General features: G+C 58.4%; 1 protein-coding gene across 1 annotated transcript; it reads right to left on the bottom strand.

Moving 5' to 3' along the window:
- Window positions 1-687: 687 nt before the first annotated feature.
- Scrt2 (scratch family transcriptional repressor 2) lies at window positions 688-11,808 on the bottom strand. The gene is made up of 2 exons (XM_046432973.1): window positions 11,676-11,808; window positions 688-1,478 (listed from the first exon to the last, which is right to left on the bottom strand). The coding sequence occupies exons 1-2, from the start codon at window positions 11,806-11,808 to the stop codon at window positions 688-690; spliced, it is 924 nt and encodes a 307-aa protein (XP_046288929.1).
- Window positions 11,809-12,121: the final 313 nt, after the last annotated feature.

Here is a 12,121-nt window from a genome sequence, read left to right as displayed (position 1 = left end):
TAGGTAAAGTCAGGGAATGAGAGCTGTAGAGGGAGGGGATCCGGAGAGAGCAGGAAGTGGGGATGAGTGGCGAGGACCCCCCAAGATTAAAGGTGAGAAATGGAAGGGGTGGGGGTGAGTGAATAGCTAGATCTAAGGCCCTGGCATGGAGGGGATGGAACAGACTGAGACCCAAGGGAGGGTTCTCAAACTAGATCCCCAGGTGGAAATACACAGGGAGACACAGCAGAGAGGCCCAGGGCATGGCCTGGGGTTGACTGTGTTCTTCCGGGCCTGAGTTAATGTGGTTAGGGGAAACTGTGGCAGACGTGGGTGGGTTTGGGCCTTCGATTTGGGGACTTCAAGAGAGGAATGAGACTTTGTTGAGAAGAAAGGTCTGAAAGAGCGGTGCAAGGTCTGAATGCGGACCTGGTGCCTGAGTTGGGAGCCTTGAAGGCGGACAGTGGAGTCAAGGTCCAAGCGGTGACAGGAAAGGATGGTATGGATAGGGCGCGCTGGGGGAGACAGTTCCAGAAGTGAGGTGTGAGTATGGGGGCTGAAGAACAAACTTCCGGGCCAGGATGGGGGTCTCCGCGAGGGGCGTGGGCAGGGAAACGCAGCTGGGGGTTGGAGAGGGCGCTGCGGGCGCAGGTGGGGGGCCCGGGGCGCGTGGAGAGCAAGTTCCGGCGCGCCGGCCGGGCGGGAGGCTCAGCTGGCCGGGCCAGCGGGGGGCAGCGGGGGAGGTTCGGCGCCCTTGACGCAGGCGGCCTCGCAGTGCTTGTGGAGGTAGGACTTGAGCGCGAAGCTCTTGTCGCACTGGCGGCAGCGGTAGTGCTTGAAGGCCGAGTGCGTCTGCATGTGCGCGCGCAGGTTGGAGCGGTCGGCGAAGGCCTTGCCGCAGTGCGCGCAGCCGAAAGGCTTCTCGCCGGTGTGCGAGCGCATGTGGCCCTGCAGCAGCCAGGGCCGGGAGAAGGCCTTGCCACACACGCCGCACTTGTGGCGCAGGTTGTGCGTGAGCACGTGCATGGCAAGCGCGGGCATGGACACGTACGCCTTGCCGCACGTCGGGCACTTGCGCGCCAGCTGGCTGTCCAGGCTGCGGTGCGTCTGCTTGTGGCGGCTCAGGTTCGACGACGTGGCGTACGTCTTGCCGCACTCGGCGCACGCGTGCCGGTGCCCGCCGCCCGCCGGCGCCCCCGTGCGCCCCGCGCGCTCCCCGGCGCTCCCGGCGTCCCCCGCGCCCGCCGCATCCCCGCCGCTCCCGCCCCGCCGCCGCCGCGAGCGCCCGTCCGAGATGAAGAAGGCGTCCATGGAGTAGCTGTCGGTCACGGCCGCCTCCCCGCGGAAGTAGCGCGCGGACAGGCTCGACTGCGGGCTTTCGGGGTCGCTGTACTCCTCCGGCGCCGCGGGCGGGTACGCGGGCTCGGCCGGCGCCAGTTCCAGGCCTGGCTTCTGGTCGCCATCGTAGCTGCTTGGGGGCAGGCAGTGCGGGACATAACCTGGAGGGGCGAGAAGTGAGAGGGATGTTGAGCCGGAGGTCCCGGGGGAAGGCTTTCCTCTTTGACCCTGTCCCTCCCGGCGCCCCCTAGCTCCGAGTCCCCGTGGCAGCACTTGGAGAATGATGGCCGCTTGTAAGACAGTGTCGCACGCTTTGAAGGTAGTTATTACACCCACTTTGCAGGTGAAGAAACTGAGGCAGAGACATTCAATCAGTCTAAACTAACAGCAGTGAGAGGTGGAGCCAAGTTTCAAACCCTGTGTTCTCTTTGTCCAAGAACATTCTGCTTTTCCAGTCCTATAACATCTATGGATTTCAGCTTTCCCACCCGAACATGGCGCATGCCTGTCACAGATACTCACCAGGCTGAAGTGGAAAATCACTTTCGCCCAGGAGTTCCAGGCCAGCCTGGAATTACAAGTTTCACTTAAAAACCTTCCAGCGTCGTTGGAAGGACCAAGTAAATGATGGCAGTGAAGGTGTCCTGTATGGAGCCCTAACTGTATGCCAGGCTCTGCCTTGATGCTTTACATACGTTAACTTATTTAATTGCCACAGGAAGTAGGTATTATTAGAGCCCCCATTTTACATGTAAGGAATTGAGAAAGAGAAAGCGCACACAATAATTGCTATATAAATGTTAGCTATTATAATTATGCCTTTTACTTGCTTGAAAAAGTGACTTTGCTGAAGACTGTTTAATTGTCTGCCTCCTGCTCTACGCTTTGAGCTTCCCAGGGCTGGATCTGTGCGAGCAGTGACTGGCTCCCAGTAGATGTGCCATGACTAGGTGTGGCATAGACCAATTGCACTCCTTTGAGACCCACTTCCTGGGGTTGCTGGAGGATTCACAGGGGGTCAAGTGTGTGGCATGTAATAGCTGTGGCACAGAGGGAACCTCCTTGTGTTTGCTCCCAAACCTGCTCTACCCTGCGCTCTAGAAATCTTCCTGAGCCCCCATGACAATCGCCTCCCCCTCCTCCTGCCCTTGGCTGGAGTTGGACCAGAAATCCTGTCTGTCACATGTTTGAGTGACTGGTGGATGGGCAGGCTGGCTCTCCCCCAGGGGATTCCATAGGGTCTTCTGGAGGACAGGGGCCACCTCCGCTTGTTTCTGCCTCAGGTGGCCTTGCCTGGTCCAGCACCTTCCCTGGGCTCCCTGGAGGGTTTCTGGCAGACATTGAACAAACTTATGAGGTTCTGCAGCTGGGGAGTGGCAAATCCCATTGGGCCCTCTGCATCTGACCCCTGCAATCTGTAACCGCCCCCTCTCCAGGGAGCAGATGGGAGCCTTGGGCTTTGGAATCCTGAGGCCCGATTCCTGTGACCTCCAGACTTCCGCTGGGCCTCTAGTCATGGGGCCTGGCTGACTCAGCCTTTAGGGTTTTGCCTCCTGTTTGGCATTTGGGTGGGCACGGGGCAAAGTCTCCCCGGCACTGAAGGTGAGGGTGTGCTCTTATCTTCCCCGTCCCTTCAGCAACTGGTACAGGTGGCTGTGGGCTGTGGCATGGGTGACTCAGGTGCAAGGTGCTCTGTGGTCAGAAGCGGGGTGGGGGCAGTGGTGGGGGCAGATTTTAATCCAAGGGGGAGGAGGTGCCCAGCTTCCACCTGCCTCTGGTGTGGAGGTTGTCCCACCTCCCATGCCAGGTAGTGGGTATCGCTTGGGACTAGGTTGAATGCTTGCCTGGCCCTCCAGACCTCCTCCTCCTCCTGAGTCCTCTTGCATGGTAATCACGGATGGTGGTGACAATAGTGACATTGACTGAGCACATGCTGGGTGCCAGGCTCTGGGCTGAGTGCTTCCTTCCCATCCCCGCCCAGGTCACCCCAACAGTCCTTATTTACACATAAGGAACCTGAGGTACAAGTGGCAGTGGTCCGTATGCCCAGGTGCACTGCTCCCCGTGAGGTCCTGCACCCCTGGAGGTCCTGAAGAAGGGTCTGTGACTCAGCTGCCACTTACCACGAGGGACCCAGCCAGTGGGCATTTGATAAGTTTTGAGGAATGAATGATAAAGACTTGCCCGGCAGCCCAGCAGGGTCTGCTGTAGGGAGGACAGGTCTGCATCTCACGTGGCCTGGGCCCTGAAAGGTGAGGACAACCTAGTTCCCCAACACAGATTCTAGCTGAGTGCCTTGGGCGAGTCCATCTTTCTGTGCTTTGGGTCTTTTTTCTGGAAATGACGAGAGTATGGGATCCACTCGGAAGCCGTGAATGATCATGTGACCCGGGCTTTGTACTGTTCTATTATTAAAGAAGAATGACATACTGGTAAAGAGCACGACTTTGGTGCCAGACTGCCTGGATTGAGTTCTGGCTTTACCATTCCCAGCTGTGTGACCTTGAACAAACGATTTGTCCTCTGTCTGCCTCTACATTTTCACTAAAGAGTCCCCCAGTGAACAAGCAATAAATGAATAATACCGTCGCTCCAAGAACACTAACATGTCACACATGAGTTCGTTCTCCTCTCCTGACCCTGCCATTTTACAGATGAGAACCCCAAGGCGCAAGGAAGTTAAGCAACATGCCTAGGGTCATGCAGCAGGAAGTCAGAGCCAGGATTGCAGCCCCTTGCCTGGCCCCCAGTGAACCCACAACACATGTCAGCCACAATGACAGTCTCCCCGGCTGCATGTCTGTGCTTCAGTTTTCTTGATGTACACTCTGATAAACCTGCTGATGCTCTCTGGGCCTCTGTTTCCTCCTCCAGAATGGGTCATTTCCTCCCTCCCATGCTAATGAGAAAACTTCTGGTACACAGGAACTTCTGAACCTTGGGGCCCTCACTAGAATGAGTGTGCTGCCCACGGCGCCCTCTGCTGGCAGATGGCAGCACTGCAACTCCTTACTCCTGATGCTGATGTCTTTCTATAGAACTAGGGGTGCCTCAGGATGGCCTTCAGGGCAGACCTGATTGCCCAGTGGCTGAGAAGTTTGACATGGGTTGGGGACATCATATGCAAGTTTGGTCATGTTAGAAGGCGCTTCTAACTTGCTTTGAGGCTGACCAGGTTGCTTATCCTCTCTGGGCTCGGTCTGTGGGAAGAAGGTTGGGATGCTCTAAAGACTTTCTGCATTGTGGATGAATCAGTCCCTCCACCATCCCCTGTGTCCTCTCCACTCCCTGCTCCTTCAACTCGACTTCATTTTTCTCAGATCCACAGACGTCTCCCTGCGTGTGCTTGGGCAAGTTCCTCAATCTCTGCTTCGTACGTCTGTATAAGGGAGTTCATAACAGGAGTGGATGAGTTAATGTGGGTAAAGTGCTTCGTACAAGGCCAGGCCCATAATAGCTAGCCTCTCAAGCTGCTAGGATCAATATTATTTCTACATTTGCTGGTGACATCCTAATCTGCCAGAGAGTAGGAAATACACAGAGGTATCTCAGGCTGCTCTGTGACTGTGGGAAAGCCACTTCTCCTCTCTGGGCCTCAACCCTGGAAAATCCTTTAGGACACTCTAAACCATGTTCTCCCCCGTGCATGGAATACAGACAGGTTTGGGGTGCTTTCTCTGTCTCAGGAGTGACTAGAGGGCTGAGCTGCCTGTCTCCTAGCTACTAGGTTGAGACAGTTCCCTTTTGTTTGGGTCCTAATAGAGGTCCAGAAGAGCTGGGACTCAAAAGAAAGGAGACCTGGCTGTCACCCTAGCCCATGCACACAGAACCCTAGCTGTGAGACCCTTGGGCAAGTCATGCTGCCTCTTTGGACTGAAATTTCCCATTTGAGAGATGGTTACCTGATTTACACCTGTCATGTAGGGGCATGGGAAGGGCTCAGAAACACAGAGGTGTACACATGTGACCTGAGAATGACTTTGGTTTTTCCTGCCCAAGAGTCTTGATGTTTTAGACTGAAGATCAAGAATCCATTTATGGGACTGCGGTTGTGGCTCAGTGGTAGAGAGCTTGCCTAACGTGTGAGGCCCTGGGTTCGATTCTTAGCACCACATATAAACAAATAAATGAATAAAGTTCCATCAATAACTAATAAAATTAAAAAAAGAATCCATTTATATATATATATATATATATATATATATATAGCCAAAGGAGTTCTGGAAAAGGAAATCTATGAAAATCAATGTGCTGGGTCCTCTGCAGACACTGTGTCATTCAGCTGCTCTGCCCCCTGGGTGGGAGTGGGGACCCGTAACAGATCCTGGGACCACCTGCCTTCTGGCTAGCACCAGCCCTCCCTGTGCACCATGTACCACGCTGTACTGCCCCAGAGGCCCAGGGAGGGCAGAGCCTGCTGGGGAGGGAAGGTGGTATCTCGCGGGGCGGTGGGGTGTTGGAATAGGGAGAAGCTGCTGTTCTAGAAAGTGCTCCAGCACCCTGTGAATTTTTGTAAATAATATTTAACAGTAATGACTCACAGTTATTGAGAACTTACTGTGTGCAGGGCTCCCTGCTAAGTGCTTCATGCACATGAGCTCAAGTTTAAGATAGGTCTTCCCAGGCCCTTGTGCCGAAGCCCAAGCCCAGAGAGGGCCCTTGACCTGCCTCAGGTCACACAGAACTTCTCACCAGAGTCAGGGTGGCCTCTTTTCCTAATGGAGCCAGTCCAGGGCTCCTTTCCCCAGTGTCTCCCTGCCTCCCAGGGGGCCAAGCTGCCTGAGGCAGTCTCAAGCCCAGTCCCTCCCTGTCCTGATGGGCAGGAAAAGAGAGGGGCCCAGTGGGAGAAGGCTTCCCAGGTGGCCTGGTTTCCTGAGGAGGCCTGGCCTGCGCTGGGGGGCTATGGGGGCTGCTGCATGGGTATATTTAGAGCTGCTTCTTGCTGTGCCAGGGCCTCGGGCCTCGAGAATTAGCTCCAGCCAGCTGAGCAGAAAGCCAGGTCTGTCAGCAGCAAAGCGGGATAAAAATAGTTTCTCCTGTCTGCTTGCAGAGCTGGGCACAGGGGCCGGTACCTCCCCCTCCCCTTGTTATAGCATCTTTGTTCCCGGTTCCCTGGGCGCTGGACCAGAAATGACACCCACCTCCTCCAAAGGCCTGGCAGCTGGTGCATCTGCCCACAGGGAGGGGTCCCTGGGTCTAGGGAGGCAGGCGCAACATGACCAGGGCTACCGGGCTGTTGCCCACTGACCCACACCCAGGGAGCTTCTAGAGAATTCCAGGACCCCTCCTCATGTCCTCCCAACCTTCTGGTATTCCCCATACTCTGGTCTTTCCTGTGACCCAATTCCTGTGGCCCAGAGGGAGGTCCCTAGCTCTAAGGAACCCATAGGAAAGCCTTTCAAGGGGTCTGGAGATGGGAGTGAACCTCTCAAGGTCTCTGAGTGGAGGAGCAGCTTCCTCCGCCCCTGGGAGAGTCTCTGGCTGGCCTCTGCTGGGCCTCCTCTTGAGGATGGGTGTGTGGCAGTGCCCCACCTCTTCTGCAGGCCTCCTGCTTTCTGCCCTGCCCTCCCTCTGCCCTAGGAGGGTGCCTGGCAGGGCACTCCACACCCTTGCTACCCAGAGGCTGCCGGAACACTTTTCTCCAAGGGAAACCGCAGCTGGGGAGGAGGCCCAGAGGTCTAGGGCCTCACCGTGCCCAGCATCATCTCACTGTGATCCCGAAGAGCCTCCAGGCTGAGGGATCCCCAAAACACACTGGTGAAGCACCCACAGGAGAGGTGGGGGGGCAACACCTATGCTCTGGTGATTTGGGGCACCCTCGATGCCTAGTTTTGCCTCTGTTGGGTGCAGTGCACCCTCCCAGCCCTCCTGCCCTCTGCCCACTGTGTGTGTGTGTGGGGGGGTGGCAGGGGCTGGGCCTCGGGGATGTCAACTGCTGGCTGTCATAAGGGACTCTGGGCACTCTCCTGATCTCCCTTCAGAATCACAGGCTGAGACTGTCCAAGGTGGGGCAGCTCAGTGTGGGCCTGCAGCATCTCCCTCGGAACCTCAGGCTTTGGTGGGGACCGTGGGCCCCCGATGTCCGCAGTCCCACTGAACCCCGCTGGGTCATAAGAAAGTCAGACTTCCACGCCTCCAGAAAGAGCTGAGAGAGGTCACGTTCAATTGCTCGATTCCGTGAGAGAGAAGGCCACCAAAGCTAAGACTGGACACAGTCAGGCGTGACAATGAATCTGGATATGACCCTGAACTGGAGATTGGACCTGGATCTTGATCCCAGACCCAAAAGGCTGACCTGGACCAATTCCTAGCCCTTGAAACTTGAACTTGGACATGGAGATTGCCCTGGATACCACACTTGTACCTGTAACTTCAAACCCTGGTCTTGGACCTAGACTTGGGGCCTGGTCCTTGACCTAGAGTTGGACATAGACACAGGACCTGGACCTCAGATCTGGTTTGGGATACTGGACCGGATGTTGGATCTGGGCTTCTGACAGGTCTTTCATCTGGACCTTAGATCTGGACCAAGATGAAGATGCCAGGGACCTGGTGGTTATAGAGGACTTTGGTGGCTCTGCTGTGTGTCCTCTGGGTTACCCCTGCCAGGGGATTGGGGCAGCCCTTTTGCATCCCTGTTCCCCACGTGGACTTCCTCAGGTAATGTGCAGTAACCGGGGCTCCTCAGCTCGGCTCCCAGGCCTGGCCTGGAGCGACTACTTGGCGCCATCCAGGGGAGTGAGAGGCAGCCAGTGCTGGTGTGAGGTGGTCAGCGAGACAGGCCCACGGTAGAAGCAGGAGCGCTCCTCGGCCTGCTGGGAGGCTTCCTGTGGCTGCAGAGGGCAGACAGCTGCGCTATTGGATTGGCATTGATCCTTCCTCTGCCTGGGTCGGGTGCGCTGAGAGGCTTTCGGGGTAGGGGAGAGCTGGGGTGCAGAAGGAGGGACCCTGACTCCCAGCTCGAGTTCAGAGTTCAGTGTGAGGGGGAGGCGGAAGTGGACGCTCTAGGAGACGTCCTTTTCAGGGGGTCGTGGAGACCACTGACACACAGTGTCATGAATGGCCGCCTTCTGGGGGTGGTGGAGGGCCCCACATCACCCTGGGGGGAGGGCTGGGCTGTGAGGAGGTTGGGCTTGGTGGAGGCGGAGGGAGGTGCTGTGGGGGTTAGGAGGATATGGGTTGCATCTCACAGGCAGACTGTGCTCAGAATCACCCAGGGGAAGAGAGAGGAAGCCAAGGGTCCTTGGGGGCAGGGGCAAGGGAGGAGCCCGAGAGGCAGGGAGACAGGAGGCCTTGCATTGGAGGGGACACGGACGGTGGATCTTGCCCCCCCTCCTCAGGAACTCTGCAGAGACCCAGAGCTTTCTCCACTGGGGGCACGTCCCTTCCTATTTTGAGGTTCTGTGGGTTTGGGGGCATCCCGGAGCCCAGATACACCTGCGGTGCCTTCTGCCCGGCCAGGAGGCGGAGGCTGAGGAGGCGGGCGTGGGGAGGCGGAGCAGGGCGGGCCTCAGGGTGTGCGCGCCTGTGCGCCTGTGTGGGAGGAACCTCCAGGAATTCTCTAGCAATCCCGGGGGCTCCTGGAGCTGGGGCACACCTCTTTAATTTGGGGTCCTGCATCTTTATCAGTTAGGGACCTGGGGTTCCTCTGACCTCCACTTTGACAGCTGCCCCCTACCCCCCCACCCCAGTCGGTTCTCCTCCCACCAGCCTCATCCTGACCCTGCAGCCGGAGCTGCAGGAACGGCTGGTAAGAGGATCTTTCTAATAACTGGAACTATCTCCAGCCCCAGCCCCAGGCCCTCCCCCTCCCTCCTCCCCCTCCTTTCTCCCCTCCCCCTCCTCCCTCCGCTCCCCTCCCCCTCCTTTCTCCTTGTTTACCCAGCACACTTACACACGCTGGGAGAGAAAAAAACGTCGGCTCAGCAATTTTTCACACTTCCCTCAACCGCTCAGCAAGGTTATTTCCGGCAGAGCAGAGACAACAGGGCCACCAGGAGCCAGCGGGGTCTCCCAGGACCCCCAGGACCCCCACCCCCACCCAGCCGTGGAGCGACGGGGGCCTCACTGCCCAGTCTGGCCACACCCCAGGAAGGGAGATGCCCCTGAAAGCAGGACGAGGCGGACCCTGTGTTTCCCGGTCTTACCTAGTCTTGAGCCCCCCACCCCCGCTCCCGCCCCCGCACTGACTGTCCCTAGCAGACACAGCTGAGGCGGCCAGGTCAGAGTGCCTGTCCTCACTGTGGGCAGCCTGCTGAGACTGAGAAACTAAGAAAAATGCCGGGTTGCAGAAACTCTGCCACCCTCAGCCGGGGGCATATGTTCCCAGAGCCCCAAGGGAACCTGACAATGGCCTCCCAGCATTTGGTTAGGTCCTTGTCCAGGTGTCTATAGTGTCTCTCACAACCACACTTGACCTTCACAGAAGCTGAGCTCGTCAAAGTTGGAAGGATGTTTAGTGCATGACATCCAAACCCTTTCACTGCCGGGGAGGCTGAGAACCAGAAAAGGGAAGACACTTGCCCAAGGTCACACAGCAGGTCAGAGACCTAGAGTCCAGGCCCCTCGTGTTTCAGGCTAGGCTATCTGGCCAGTCTAAGGATTCCCCAGAGGCCAGTGAGTTGGTCTGGAGTCCTTTGGGGGAAAGGGGTTCAAAGATAAGGGGTTCTGGGGTGTCAAACCTGCTGGAATCTGCAGTTATACCACTGTCCCACCCTGATTCCTACACTCACTTGGGGGTTCCTTTCAAAACCTGTTTGGACTGAATTCAAGGCCAGGCATTCTCCAAGGAACAGCCCACAGTTTTGGCTCTGCGTGGGAAATTCTCTGAGCTTCTCTGGGTTTCCTCAGCTGGCATAGGGGTAGGACCAAGGGAACCTCAGTGGGAGGGATCCCGGAGCTTTGTGTCACCCCCTAAGGGATCCATATTCATCTTGCAGATATTTCCAATTCTCCCAGCTCCCTGTACATACTCCCCAGCCTTGGCATGGCCCCAGGTCCACCCTCTGTCCTACCAGCCTCAGCCCAGCCATGTCCCTCAGCTTCTGCCTGCCACCCCATGGAGCCCAGGGCCAAGAGAAGAGGAGAGTAGAATAAGGGGTGTGTGGCTAAAGAGAAGGGGGGTGTGTTGGGTAGCTGGGGGAGCCCAGGGGCTGGGGGGCTGAAGCTGTGTCCTTGATCACTCCCTAACTTCTTTGACCTTGGTGAGGTCACAAGGCCCTTTGCCCAGCACCCTCTCTCTACCTGGCTTGGCAAAGTGTGGGAACATGAGCAAAGTGCTTAGAATCCCGAGGCAGGGGGCCCCCACCCTCCAGGATGCCTGTCTTTGCCATCTCAGCATCCCTCATCCCTAGCCCTTTCTTCTCTCTCTCTCTCTCTCTCTCTCTCTCTCTCTCTCATACACACACATGCACATACACACACCCCCCAAAGCTGATGCCACACTTGATGTCAGATCTGTCACTACCAAAGTGACTCCTCCTCTCCAGACACCTGCCCTGGGGGGACCATCAGAGGGGAGGCCTTTTGTGATCCCCTTGATGGAGATGGGGGACCACAGAAACAGTCTCCTCCCTAGCCTCCAGAGATCACCCCCTCTGCAGCCTGGATGACCTCTCTCATCTCCCAAACCCTTGTCCCTGCGGGAACTTGCTCTAAGAAGGGGTGGGGGTGGGGAAGGCAGCGGGGGAGGCTCACGGGGAGCAGCCGGGTTGGCTCTGGAGGGGGCAAGAAGCTGGCGATGGGGAAGGAGTGCAGCTCAGGGGACCAGGAACCACTTTGGGGGAACCCCTCCCAGAAATCCCCTCTTCTTTGCAGTCCCTAGGACAGCCCAGCCTTTGGCAGGCGTGTGGCTGAGGGTAACAAAAGAGTTATTTAGAGAGGGGGTCTGAGAGCCCTCGCCGGGCATCACCAGGGGGAGCAGGTTTGAAGGAAGGGGGTGCATCCAGCCACCCCCAGGGAGCCAACCCCATCGGGAGCTGGCAGCCAGCTGGCCTCCGTCCTCCCACGGGAGGGGGTGCCCTCAAACTGCCCTGTGCAGGAGCCCCCCAGCACCGGCCCTCCTGAGCTCCCTGTCTGTCCGCAGTCTCCCATCGGCCCCCTCACTCCAGCCCCGTTCCAGGGCCACAACTTTCAAAGTCCCGGCTGGCGCGTGGCTGTGGGATGGGCCGACCCTGTGACTTTCCCTTTGTACGACCTGGCCCCAGCCCCGCCCGCCCGGCCCTCGGCGAGTCCGGGAGGCGCTGGCGGCCGGAGCGATCTCCTCCCGGGGTTCCCTGCCGCGCGCGCCCCTCCTCGCGTCCAAGTTGGGGAGGGCCGAGCTCCCTCCCCTCTCCCCGCCCCCGCCCGGTCCCACTCACCGTTGTCCCCGGGCGGCCCCCGGGCGCCGGGCAGCACGTAGGCAGTCTCCAAGGGGTGGTAGGTGGGGGCCGGCCCCCCGCTGCACTGGAAGCTGTCCCCTTTGATCTTCTTCACCAGGAAGGAGCGCGGCATGGCGCAACTGGCGGGGGGCTCGGCGGGGGGCACTGGCGCGGGCCCGGTGGGGGGAGGCGGCCAGCGGGCGCGATTGGCTGTCCGCGCGGGTTTCAGCACTGGACAGCTCCCGGCGGGCGGGCGGGCGGCGCTCGGAGCCGGCCCCGGTGGCGGCGGCCCCGGCTCGGCTCGGGCTCCCGCTCGGGCTCGGCGGCGGCGGCGGCGTGCAGACAGGCGGTCGCTGGAGCTGTGCTCAGCACTCCGGCTGCCGGCTTTATATGGGACGCAGGCTGGAGGAGATCAGGTGGTCCCCTAGCAATGGAACTGTTCAGCG

The sequence above is a fragment of the Marmota monax genome, unplaced genomic scaffold, assembly GCF_021218885.2.
Source record: "Marmota monax isolate L192 unplaced genomic scaffold, Marmota_monax_Labrador192_F-V1.1 WCK01_AAM20220418_F8-fsc00014, whole genome shotgun sequence".
Classification (NCBI taxonomy): domain Eukaryota; kingdom Metazoa; phylum Chordata; class Mammalia; order Rodentia; family Sciuridae; genus Marmota; species Marmota monax.
Note: the sequence above shows the minus strand (reverse complement) of the source record. Positions and strands in the feature narration are given on the sequence as shown.